Raw genomic sequence first — 13,563 nt, 5'->3', positions numbered from 1 at the left:
TCCTTTAAGCACATTATTGTAATGACTTCCCTTTTTCATTGTCTCGTAAACAAAGAAGCCATTGCTCAATTCAAGTTCTCACTCGGGGTTATCACATTTCCATGAAAAATATTAAGCTTCAGGGGAAACAACACAGCAAAGTCCCCGTATTTAACGTGTGATCTGACTGTTTGGACCGCCATCTAATAACTGAATTAATCACAACACAAGATATTTTTAGGATTCAGCCCAGCAGATGCAATTGACTGATCGATCCTGTTGTGCGTTCACTTTGAGGTAATTAAACACAGCATGTGGCGATGACAGGGAGAAGAGAAAACTGTCTTCTTGCAAAGTGGGATTGCCCGAGGCAGAGGACAAAGACTCAGCCAGTCACAGTCATGGGAGGGTGTGAGTGGGAAAAGGACACCAGACTAAAGTTCAGCCACCTTCACACATGCAGTCTGTCCCTGAAATGTTCAGGAACATTTCCTCTCTAAGCTCATGAATGTGAGCATCAATCGATTGATGTTCAGGGAAATCTGCACCACCAGTTTCCAACCTCATGACTGAGTAACATTGCAGGGAAAATGGCGCCACAGCTGTGTTGTGAATGAAAGGTGGGACATGCATGTAAAGGGTTACTTCCATCTGACGGAAGATGCTTTCATGTGGAGCGAGCGAACCAATCACAGAATCTCGCAGATGGCGTATCTAAATTGCTTTTTTTTTATGTTTCTTTTAATGGCTCGAATGCACACTTGCTAGTGTTTCAAACAAAAGTTCCTTGTGTGCCACGTTCCTGAGAGTGGAGCATCTTCTTCTTCTGTTAAGTTTCATGGTGGTTGTTCCTGAAATCCACATGTAAAGAACAGTTTATCGTGGACGCCCAATGGCCTTTTAAAACCTTTCATAGTGAAACCAAATGTGTTTCTCAGGTTACATTACAGCAGCCTGTCCTATAACTATAACATCTGCTTGGAAAGATTCAAACTCGCTCAAGAAATAAGATCAAAATCACCTGTAAACAACATGATCACAATCAAGCATTTTGAGTCAATTGGTGTCGTCTTCAGATCACAAAGCGTAAAGCTTAGTCCAACTTTTAGCTCAGCGGTTTCTGATTTCATTACCGCTTTGCCTCCACAGCCACCAGAGCTAAGATGAGCATGATAAACTCCATGTCACGTATGCGGGGCCAGGAGAAGGGACCGGGCTACACACAGACGGAGACCATCCTGGGAGAGTCCATGACGAGGTTTGGCAGGGAGCTCGGGGAGGACTCGAACTTCGGTGAGCTGCAGCCGACTCTCGCAGAACACTTTCTTCTTAAAATGCCTCACAAGAACAAGGTGGCATAATTTATATTCCCTCAAGGACGCAGTAACAATGATATGAAAAATGCATGAGCCTGTTTTTGCAGACAAGATGCCTGAAGTTTGCTTTATTTAGTTCACAAGTGAAGGCTTTAAAATGCTGTTTAGAGACAAAGACCTGCCTTCACAATCGGCTGTTGACTCTAATGAGACGGTGTTACTGGAGACAAACATTTTTCACACTACACGCTGACTGCTGTGTGCTGTTCATGTGTTTATTTTCTGTGTCTAAATGTGTCTTTTATCTTTTCCAGGCATTGCTCTGATTGATGCTGGAGAAGCCATGCGTGAGCTTGGGGAGGTTAAGGACGCTCTGGACATGGAGGTGAAGCAGAACTTCATCGATCCACTGCAGAACCTCCACGAAAAAGATCTGAAGGAGATTCAGGTACGAGTGCAGAGCTTTGATGCGCAGACAGACAAACAAACAGACAACAAATATATATCATCGATCTCTTTGGTCAAGTCAAGAATTCAGATTTATTAATTATTTATTTATTTTCTTTTTGCAGCATCACCTGAAGAAAATGGAGGGTCGCCGCCTTGACTTTGACTACAAGAAGAAACGTCAGGGCAAAGTGAACGAGGACGAGCTCAAACAAGCACTAGAGAAATTCGACGAGTCCAAGGACATTGCGGAGCAGAGCATGTTCAACCTGCTGGAGAGTGATGTAAGGATGATTTCGCTTGGCCTGCGACCCTTGTTGCCCTTTTTTTCCTACTCAATCCATGGCGATCAAGACGGAGTCCTGATCTTGCTCTCACTGGAAAAAAAAACTATGTTGAAGCTCCCCTGATGTTTTGTTTTTCTATAAAAACAGCTGATTACATGTAATGGAAAAACAAAAAAGGAACTAAATGTATGAAACATGACTCTAATATTCAGTGCTGATGTTTCTGTGTCTGCTCAATGTGGCAACAGGCTACAATTTATTTGCATGACACCTTAAAAGCGACTCATTTTTCGTCTTGTCATAAATCCGTATAAATACCACACTCAGGTTTATTAGTTGACCCTGAAAGTTGGCAGAACAGTCTCACCATAAGGTGCCTCAGCAGCTTTTCTTGAGCGCTCTAACCTTTCACACAATCTGCCTCGGATTAAGCATTTTAAGGACTTCTTGTCTTAAAGGAGCAATATGTAAAATATTGACCACATTTTTAGATTAAACTGAAGAAAAAACACGTTATGATGTTATGTCAAAGACTTGTATGAACTGTGTCGCAGAGATACAGTATCTGCTGAGGTGAGCATGCTAACCAGCTAGCCTGTATGGGAAATTCTCCCTGTTGAAGTTTTCGAGAGTTGCTGACTCTCTGAAGAATTACAGACTCGTGTGATGAATCACATCTATTTGATACTTGCGGCATGGAGAGAAGACCCGAGCATCGTGTTCTCTGCAGATTTTTTCAGATTGTCTTGACTTAAGCTCCAGAACAGCTGCTAATGGACCTTGTAGCGAGATTGTTTTACAGCTGCGATGTACCAGCTGTTACAGTGTCAGTGTGTAACAGTAGGCCATGCGTATATTTAACAGATCGAACAGGTGAGCCAGCTCGCTGCACTGGTCCAGGCTCAGGTGGAGTATCACAGCCGGGCTGCTGAGATCCTCACACAGCTCTCCAGCAAGATGGACGAACGGTCAGTAGTCACGCTTCCTGCCATTTTGTTTCACCGTACGTTACCAGATGTATATATAAAATGTGGAATCCGTCATGCTCACTGATGGATTCTGCGTCTCCCACTTTGCAGGATAAGGGAAACTTCTAACAAACCCAGGAAAGAGTACACCCCTAAACCACGTCCGTCTATGGACTTCTCTATCAGCGAGAACCACAATGGAGGAATCCACGGTGCTCGCTCTCCAGGTAAGACCCGGACTGCAGAGCTCATTGTTTAGAAACATGTCCAGAGACTATTCCTGGTGCTGTGTATATATCTGACTGGGGACCCTCAGAAGTTTTTGCTTCAACTAATTCAAAGACAAAACCTTAAAAAAAAAAAGTATGCAGTAGTATTTGCCTCCCAAAAGGAAAGTTTCTGGACTGGTTTCTATTAAATCATAAAAAAATTTTTTCCTTTAACAACCCCTCGCTCTGTGTTTTCATTTTTACTGTAAATTCTCAAATGAAAGCAAAATAGTGATGCTGCTGGGTCATGTGACAAATAAATGCCAAGAAAAAAAGCAAAGAAGAGAAGCGTGGAGAGAGAGTAATCTATATAACGTGTGGTATGAGTATGGTGATAAACTCTGGTCAATTTTACTATCATTTTTTAATATCAAGACACGGCAACATAACATTTCCTGCCAATGTTTGAAAATGGGTCCAAGGGGCTTTTTAATGTGAAACCTCCTGTATGGAGTGTGATTTGTTTAAACAGGAGGTGTCATTATGCTTCCATCAGCGTATTTTTCTGTGCAATTTTTGAAGTATCGTGTTCAAAATTTTTTTACACTTGCTTGAGTTTTTGTTTTTGCCCTTTTCAAGGGTAAAAGAGAGTGCTTAATTGGAGAAGGAAACAGCTTTTCAAAATAAGATCTGACATGTAAAAGATTTAACTCATCAGCAGTTTCCGCCCTGAGAGAAAAAGATGCTGCTGTTTCTGCTGTTTCAGTGTCTTCCCCGATATTCTCACAAGATTACCTCCTTTAATTCCCACGCTCCCTCGTAGATGGCAAACAACTGGCTTTGTTTCCGATTAGCAACTTTTACTTATATTCCTGTTTTACCAATATTTTTTTCAAAGACATGCACACAATATGTATAAGGAAAGCCAGACACAACAATACAAAACAACTTACTCACCTGATGCACATTGGTTCCAAATTAAGGGGGAAAACTGCAAAATAGAAGAAAAGAAATGCAAATTTTTTTTTATCAAAGAAAGATCTTGTGAAAGAGGTGAATCCAAATAAAAGCCTGGTCTCTTACACAAAGGCAAACATTTGAGAATTCACAGTGTTTTTACTGTGTTTGCTAATTTTCTTTTTTTTCCCAGCTCTTTCCCAACACATCAGTTATCACCTACTAAACAGAAAGTCCATCAGTCCAGAACTGAATAATACAACTGTGCACTCTTCTCTTTCCCTCTTATGATTTTTGGTTGTTCTTCCAGGGGCGAGGTCTCCAGGTGAGCCAGGTCAAACTTATCTGTCGATTTTATTTCTCCATCTGTCTGCTCATGAATTCATTTCTCTTAATAAAAAAATCCTTTCACTTACACTTAAAATTCAAAAACTTCTTCTACCGCTTTTTTCTGTCTCCCCTCGTGTCGTCCCCCCTCTTCCCTCTTTGCAGCAAGGTCTCCAGGTGAGACGAAAGTGAATCTCCGGAGAGATACAACAATATCTCTCCCATCACTTTCTCTTTTTTTTCCGTCCATTTCTCTTTCTGTTTGTCTCTTTGTTACGAGAAAATGGTTGAACTCGAATGATGCAAACAGCAGAAAAACAAGTGCCGTCTGCTCGCTGTACAAAGAGACCTACAGTAACAATGCGAATCTTACCGGCGGACGAGCATTTGCTGTTTCTGTTTTGTTCACTTGTCAATCTTCCGGTCTGTCTTATCCTCTTGTCTCTTTGTCTGTCGGCCGCTCTTTTCAACCCGTTGAACGTGTGGTTTCTCCTTGTTTTGTTTTTTGACCTTTACATTGACGCACCCTCTGTGCTTTGCCCATCGATTCATCATTTATCCACCGAGAAAATGCTCCTGAACATAAACGCTCTTTGTTCACCTTTTGTTTTCTGCTCTCCCCTTTGCAGCAAGATCTCCAGGTGAGCAAGAGTGACTTGGGAAGAGATGCAAAAATCTCTCTATCACTCTTATTTTAATCCTTCCTTAAATGAACTTTTGTGGAAGTATATTTTTTTTGGTCTGCATTTTTTGTTTTGCAGTGCAGCTCGTCTGCAGTGCTGTTTCTGTCTAACCCCCGGTTTCTCCTTTGTCACTAATATATATATATTTTTTTTTATCAAATTTTCTTTCCTTTATTGTAAAAAAGGAATAGCTTTGACATTTTGGGGAATGATATGCTAAGATAGGCGACTCTTACTAGTTTAGCATTAAGACTGGAAACAGGGAGACAATGTATGTGAGGTCGTGGTACATTTCTAGTTTGACAGCTGTGAGTACAAACAGAAGCCATATTCGTTGTTCACGTTCATTATGATACAATAGAAGGTGTTTTTCTTACATGAGACATGAGGTAGTTTGTTATGGTTAGCGACGGCAACCATGCGCTTTGCTTCTTTTTGGAGGGCAGCCTGAAGGGAGGGTGCGGTATTCATTTATTCTAGCTTACTCTTGCTAGTTTTCTCTAATTTTACTAACCCCACCTTCAATTTGTTATACAGTGCATTTGTAGTGCTCCAAGCCCAAAAAGTAGTCCCAGTCAAAGGGTGAATTCTCATTCTTACACTTCCTTTTTGGAACACATTAAAGAAATAGGATATAACGTGTTGAGTAATGAGTTTAAGAAGTGTTGGTGGTCAATTTTGTTGTTGCCAATGGACAGAACCAGTTTGCCTTGGCACCGTTCTGGATCATCTCATGCACTGGGCGGTACTTGACAGGGGGCTTGTGTTTCCTCCAATGCCCACGAGGGCTAACAGTTAGCCCGCTGCACACTAAATAATACAAACTCCGACAAGTGACACAAAGGTGAGAAGAGTTTCCGAACAATTCTCTTCTCCAACGCAATAGATACGACAGTGCTGCATGAGGCTATTAGCCTTTTTCAATCCACGCGTGCTTGACTCAGTTTGACTCGGTGCGTCAGCCCAGCATGACAGGATCTCCATTGCAACAGGGCTACCAGCTTGAACTTGTGTCTTCAGCTGATGACACGCGTCTCCTGAGTCGATGAAATATAAAAGCAGCGGGCTGACCTGAGCTGTGACTAGTTGGTCACAGAAGTGCCTGTGAAACGGTGGAAAAACACAGATCTTTTCCTATAAATTCTTCACAATAAAAGTCCCCCCGCTACTTTTAGCGAGTGTTTTTCCATCACACGGCACGGCAGGTGAAACGAGTTGTTTATCTGTTGGATGTGAACTGTTTGCCAAGGCGCAGTAAGAGTTCTCGAGCTCTTCGTCTGGTATCTCACTGTGACTGTTTCTGCTTGTGCTTTTACGCCTGTGGAATAACAAGGCGAAAGGGTACAAACAGAAACACAAAGGGAATTCATTATTTTCAGTAGAAAGGCAAATGAGCTCAGCGTAGTTAGCCCTATATGTTTAATTGTGTTTCCAGTCTTTATGCTAAGCTAAGCTTGTCGGCTGGTGGCTGCAACTTTAACAGACAGATATTAGATGGATTGATCCTCTTGTCCATCAGAAATCAATTGAATTGAATTTCCCAAAATGTGAAACGCTTCCTTTGAACACTGAATGCCTCATTATTATTTTCCTGTCAATGATGCTCATGTTATCTTTCTTTTGCTTTGTCTCCTCCCTCCCTACTCTCTGCTTCTTCCCCTTTCTCCTTCTCTCTTTCAGCCAGGTCTCCAGGTGAGCCTTTCACAAGCTTTTCCTGTGATGTGTCATTACTTCTTTAATCTATATGCAGCGTCCAGTCTCCCCTCTTCTCTCCACTAACTCCTTTTTCTTCCCCCCAGCCCCTATGGACCAGCCCTGCTGTCGTGCACTCTATGATTTCGACCCAGAGAACGAAGGTGAGCTAGGCTTCAAGGAAGGCGACATCATCACCCTGACCAATAAGATCGATGACAACTGGTACGAGGGAATGCTGCACGGCAACTCCGGCTTCTTCCCCATCAACTATGTGGATATCCTGGTGCCGCTGCCCCACTAGGACGTCACCGCATCCAGCCGTGTCTGCAAAGGTGGCAAATCCTGACCTCTGGTTTCCTTCCCCCCGGTATTCCCAGTACCCTTTCTCCTAAACATTCCTACCAACCACCTGCACTCCGCTTTACAGGAGTCAAAACAGCAACAACACAATAACGAAATGAAAATGCGAACAAAGATTGACAGCAAATTAACGCAAGTATGCACCAACTGAGAGTTAAAAAATCTGAGGGAAAAATCTGCATTGATGTCGTTGCTTCCCCTTTATCCCAGGAGGCGCTTTCAGGCCTCCGTAGTCATTTTATCCATTTCTGTCCCGGCTTTTGTCTCAGTTTACGTTGGCTGTCAGTCCGTCATAAGTTTATCAGAGGAGCTTTACAAAAATCACACTTTCTCTAATTCACTGTACTTTGTGGAAAAAAAAACCTCTAAAGTAGATAGATTATTTTCTCTCACATACTAGGAAAAAAAAAAATATCGGTCCACGTGCTTCATGTTTGTTAGAGACTCTAGGTCAAGCATGGTTTCAAGTGTTTAACGTTTTTCTCTTATAAAAAAAAAAAAAAGATAATATGTTGAGCTGATTTTGTTTCGTTTGAAATATTCCTTTTTGTTTTTTTAAACGGTAATCGTCCCCCTGCGCGCTTCGGGGCTCACGTCCCCCGTCGTGCTCCAAAGGACGTCTTCACCTTTTAACTTTTCAGAGTTGTGACAAAAGCTGTAGGCATATACATCTAGCTGATAACTAACAACCAGGATTTACCCATCGTACTTTTATATTTTGATTTTTTACATATCAACAAGTGCGCGTGACTGCTCGTATGTGATTTAGACACCAAAGTTACCTGCAAAAAAAAAACAAAACAACATGAATCCACTCCGGTTTCAGCTTCAAGGTTTAAAGACGTCGTGGTGTCGGTACATCAGTGCGATGCAACAGGGTGAAGCTCGCAATCTCTAGTTCTTTGGTATTTTCATCAAGAGGAGAGAAACTGTATTCTTAAGTATGTGACATTACATATCTGAGCCAGTGATTAGTGGAGTGATGACATGATTTGCGAAAAAAAAAAACACAAGTTGTGAAGTTTAAACTGTTTAAAGTGACGTAAGAAAAACTTTGGTGCATACGTTTCAATCCTCCGACGTGTATTTTATCAGCAGCTTGTGTGAAAAATGGTTGATGTATTGTGATATATAAACTTATAGGACTTAACTGCTCATTGGGGCAAACTGTTGTTTCTGCAGCTGAAGGCGTAGCTCCTTTTGTTGCTGCATCCCTACTAGACCGATTAGTATTCTGTAGTTTAGCTGTCTATAAGCCATTGATTAAGATGAAACTAGACATAGCCAGGAGCGAACAAATGGCCTAACGGAATGAAGAAATGACTTCTTTTTGTCTCGGTGGAAATGTTTTATTAATTGAAATGATGCAACTTACACTAAAAAAAAAAACTTTTCTTCCGACATAATGTGGACTAAAAAGCGGCTGGTTTACCCTTTTTCATGTCTCAGAATAAAATGCTATAATGTAAAATTGTCCCTGACCCTGGTTGTATGCGTGTAGTGTGGGATTTTTGTCCCGTCCTTAACTGATGTGCTGATAATCTAGAGATCCAACTAACCTCACTTATTACAGTACATGTTTCAGTCAGCTGAGCACTTCCCCGGGGGTTTCGTTCTCTGCAATGTCGACGGTGTATTAACCCTCCTGCAGAGCAATCTGCGCGGGCGGTGATACTGTTTTTGTTTTTTTTCCGCCCATCTTGTTGTAATGTTGTGCGTGTGTTTTCGGGGGAGGGGTGCGTATTTGGGTTTGCATACTGTACGTGTTATGCACAGGGAAGGGGCTGCAGAGGACCTCTGGGGCTGAGGTATTGAAGATATACTGTCTCTGACAGTGTTCAACATTAAAACAAACATGGATGTCTCTTTAATCAAAGGACCAATTCATTATATTCAGTGGAATTACGATAAATTATGCAAAAATCAACCGATATCCCATATTAAGTGGTTTTTTTTAAGGGAAGCACAACTTTAACAGACAGTATACTTTGGGGAGAATAATGATACAGTTCGAAGGTCATGTATTTATTTTTTTTAAAAGGCGATACAAATCCTTTTCTTTCTTTTCTCTCTTTCACTTTTTTTTTAACAATCGTGTGTATCTTTGCCCTCAATGAGGACTGTACAGCTTTTCTGTGTTTTGTTTTCACCTTTGTGTGTATAGTCGCGCATCTACAGTAACGTATCTTATTTTTGTAACTGTGACAAAAGTATACACATACAGTATAGATGTATATATACAGTATATTATCCAGAAGCAATGTGAAAGGAGGGATTCTCTGTGCTGCACATGATTGTCTTTGGATTGTTTTTTCGTTTTTTTGTTTGTTTGTTTTCCGTTTTCGGTTTTCTTTTATTCTTGCACTGGATTCTAAGACTCTATGCTTGATGTAAAGAAAACAAATGTGATAAGTCAATGTAATTTATTCAAATAAATACCAAGAAATAGTTATTGACCTGCGGTCTTTCTGTTCATAGATGTGCACACCTCAACCCCGCAAGGTAGAACTCTGATTTAAAAGCCAATCTAAATCATTAGAAATCACCTTTTAAACCATCTAGTTTACCTCACCTCTGTCTCTAGCTGTTGTTTTCAGAATATGGAGGAGACGCAGCAGGGACTTGGCACGGCAAACACACGAAGAAGCTAGATGCATTATTAATATTCCTGGTGGATTCTTTCATGTCCTCTCGCAAGAATCCAAACAGAAACAAAATAGGTCAGGTAAGAAAACCTCCTTTGTACCTTCGACACGACCGAAGCGTCTTAATAATCCTGTCGGTGTAACATTATCAAAGTCGAGACTTCAAGCATCTTAACGGCTCCAAGAGATGTGAAACACATACACGTGTAAGCTGGGATATAAAATGCAAACACTGTACAACATTTACTGTACAAACAAAGAATTACAGTGGCGCTGTAGTAATCACTGTGAGTCAGTTGCATCAGCAGTGGTGGACGTTAAAGTAAATCTGGTAAAGATGCACACTTAGGTAAAGTACAAGTACTGAAGTATTTCCATATTATTGTCTACTTAGCTCCACAGATCAGAGGAGGATATCGTGCTTTTCACTCCACCGATAGTTATCTGACAGTTAAAGTAACTAGTTCCTTCCTAATTTAAGTTTTAAATACAAAACGTGATTACTGTATAAAAATATGAGGCAACATTACAGAATAAACTCAGCAGTAAGTAGTTGAAACTAGCTCCACCTCCACCATCTGCAATATAAACTACTTACAGATGAATGCATCAGAAATAATTAATACTAAATGAGAGTATAAATGTTAATATCACATGGGCAGGGGCCTTTTTCTCCATATAAACGACATTATGGAGTAGTTGTTTTTTGTTTTTTAAGTGTTGTATGATGACTTTTATTTAACCTGCCATTACTCTTATTGGTAGTGGAAACATATTGTGAACAACATTCACATATTAACATTGTCACAATGACCTTTTAAGTTTAAATAAACTGTTACTTATTTATACATTTGGCAGTTACTGAGCAACATTCATAATTGGGATTTGTATTTCAGATCACTTCTTTTAGCTCTGATTTTGGTCTCCACCACCTCCTGAGGGAAATTTCTGGTTATTAAGCTGCTGAATGCTCCACTAAGTTCACCAGCTAGACACTAACTGTCTTTCTGCTGTTTGCTGCTGAGCGAGTAGTGTAGACTGTTTATTTAGAGCTTTTTTGCTGAAACGCTAAAGGGTTCGACCAAAGAGCTAACAATTCTTTGTAGGTTCATCACTGTTGGCTCTCATTGTTTTCATGTTATTACTTAATGTACAAATATCAGTTGTAGCTTAGATAGCCTGAATACTTAAGAAATAATGCTATAAGCTAAAAATATATAGTAATATGACAAACGCCGACCATACTATATAGTGTAAACACAAATTCGGTGCCACAGACACATTCCTGCAGGATTCCAGGAAGATTGTGTTTTAACATTTTGTTCAGGAAATTACTTTAATTGCCATTATATCCTATTATTTTATGGTTTATTTACATAATGTTACACTTGGTTGTCTCAATTGTCCCAACAGTTTCAGTATTCACTCCTTATACTAAATTCTCACCTTTAAGACAACTTGTCCAAAACACTAAAGCACATTCTGAGTCCTCAAAATACAGCCACCTTACAGTATATCAGCTGGAGAAATCACTCAGCTAAAGCAACATTAGTAGAATGTAGAAATTGGCATTTTGACACGGTACCATAAAAATGATTTTGTAGCTGTTATTTTAGGGTTAATAAGCATGACTTGAGTTTATGATTGTTATAAATCGCTTTCTTACTCAAGTCATCTCAAAATACTGTGATGATACTGTAGTACTGCTTTTGTTCATCAGATAAAAGGAGATGACAAAATGAAAACAGGAAGTTATAACTGTATGACAGTTAACATCAGACATGAAGTGACAACTTTTGGCCTCCACCCATTATCTGTCACCACCAGTCAAATCTGGCTACACCCTCTCTTCATGCATCCAGTTTCACCTCAAAGTCTCACTCATCATTGCGCCACACACACACACACACAAACAGGGGTTGCACGCTCTAGTGTTGTAAAAAAATATCAATATACATCAATTCTAGATATTTGAATTATTTTTTTTCCCGCTTTCCTACTTTTCCTCCTCCAGGAGTAAATTGAATAAAGTGCTGTTGGGCTTAATATCAGGGAACACAAGCTCTCTAAAATGATATGCCCTCAAACGTGCCAAACATGGTATCCAATATCAATATCAAGGTATAATATCAAAGTTACATTTCCCGTATTGTGACAATACTTGTGTACACACGCACACACACACAAACAAACACACACAAACAGCTCTGCCGTGTAGACATTAGTAATTTAATTGGGGTCAGGGAATTCTTTAGAACAGCATCAGAGCATGTCGCCCTCATAGTCACACACCCTGTGCCCTGTCGCTCCACTGATAACTGCAAATATAGACATAGCCTGCACTTTGTTTGACGTGGTGCATGTGAGATAAATCTACAAACACTCAGGATAACCGCAATCTACACTCCCTGACATTGTCATATGTGTACAGGTGGATATTGTGGATATAGGGCGTCTCCTGATAAAAGTTGTTTATGAAACAGTGCAAGCCATCTGCCAGAGCCTCCCTCACTCTGCTGCTGCTGCTGTCAAACATTGTGGTGAAGCTCCCTCTAGTGGCGGTAAACTCACACTGCTCAGTGTGGAGGGCAGATAACAAGGACAACAGATGATAGCAGGTATTTCTATCTTTTTCTTTCTGCCTTTTTTCTCTTCATACTCCCACAGTAGTGTCCCACAGTCTGAGTCATTTGTCCCTTTGGATTTAATCACTGGGAAAGACATTAATCATACGGCTGCAAAAGACCCATGAATATGATGTTGTTTAATTTTGGCACTGAGCCTTTCTATCGAACCAGTGTGCTCAAGTAGAAGGTTAGTGTGCAGTTCATCAGCTTAGACCAATACGACTTCAACCTTCTCTTGCAGTCCGTATTTTTATATTTGAAGGCAAGAAGAAACAACTGGACTACTTATAACTGAAGACAGAAAAAGAGCCGAGGGTTCGTGGCTTCAGTACGAAAAATTGTTTGCACGCTTCCTTCTATCGTAATGCTTATTTAATTCCTTTATTAAAAAATAATTCACATGTAAATGAAAGTCAGATATTCATAATTCTAATGCAATGTTTTTTTATTTGAAATTATGAAGATTCACTTTTCCACACGTTTATGTTATATGTTGTCTTCCTGCGCTTTATACTGAAGATAAGAGAAGGCGACTCATGGAGTTTTTTTTAGAGACTTATCAATGTGTCAATTAAATGATTAGCTGACCGACAGAAAATGTATCTATAACTATATTAGAAACTGTTATATCATGTAGCATATATGACCTTTTCTTGTTCTTGCCTCTTTGTTTGCTGCTTTTCTTTGTCATATTTCATCATAAATTTGATTTGTATATTTTTTTTGAGTTTCTTTTTGAACAGGACGTCTGTCTAGACTCACAGCTGAATAAAACTTATAGAATAGATGTGCAACAATTATTTTCACTGACAAAATGATTCTGACAGTATTTTTTCCCATCTGTCTGCAGCGAGGTGGTCTTTGGAAAATAATGATTAAATGCCCATTCTGATGCAAACAGATTAGCTTTTTCTGACCAAGAGTCCAGTGCTAAAATATATACATTTTGATAAAGGATGAAGAAAACTACCAAATATTCACATATAAAGCTGGAACTGCTGAATCTCTGGCGGGCCTGTTTAAAAATGGTTTAAAAGATTTTCCATCGATTTAGCATTTCAGC

At 40.0% G+C, this 13,563-nt stretch overlaps 1 protein-coding gene across 6 annotated transcripts in view; it reads left to right on the top strand.

Annotated features, from left to right (window-relative positions):
- Window positions 1-9,680, top strand: part of sh3gl2a (SH3 domain containing GRB2 like 2a, endophilin A1) — a 42,183-nt gene extending 32,503 nt beyond the window's left edge. Inside the window, exons 4-13 of one of the 6 annotated variants that reach the window (XM_030415390.1) lie at window positions 1,129-1,272; window positions 1,610-1,743; window positions 1,868-2,026; window positions 2,894-2,997; window positions 3,109-3,224; window positions 4,474-4,488; window positions 4,656-4,667; window positions 5,120-5,131; window positions 6,854-6,865; window positions 6,973-9,680. In XM_030415390.1, the coding sequence (XP_030271250.1) occupies window positions 1,129-1,272; window positions 1,610-1,743; window positions 1,868-2,026; window positions 2,894-2,997; window positions 3,109-3,224; window positions 4,474-4,488; window positions 4,656-4,667; window positions 5,120-5,131; window positions 6,854-6,865; window positions 6,973-7,169 (905 nt within the window). In that variant the 3' untranslated portion in view covers window positions 7,170-9,680. The remainder of the gene's footprint in view (window positions 1-1,128; window positions 1,273-1,609; window positions 1,744-1,867; window positions 2,027-2,893; window positions 2,998-3,108; window positions 3,225-4,473; window positions 4,489-4,655; window positions 4,668-5,119; window positions 5,132-6,853; window positions 6,866-6,972) is intronic. The other 5 variants (XM_030415403.1, XM_030415396.1, XM_030415413.1 and 2 more) reach the window with 5 other exon arrangements.
- The last annotated feature ends 3,883 nt before the right edge of the window (window positions 9,681-13,563 follow it).

This window comes from Sparus aurata, chromosome 1, assembly GCF_900880675.1.
Source record: "Sparus aurata chromosome 1, fSpaAur1.1, whole genome shotgun sequence".
Taxonomy (NCBI): Eukaryota; Metazoa; Chordata; class Actinopteri; order Spariformes; family Sparidae; genus Sparus; species Sparus aurata.
The sequence above is the reverse complement of the archived record's forward strand: the minus strand, read 5'-3'. Positions and strand labels throughout refer to the sequence as shown.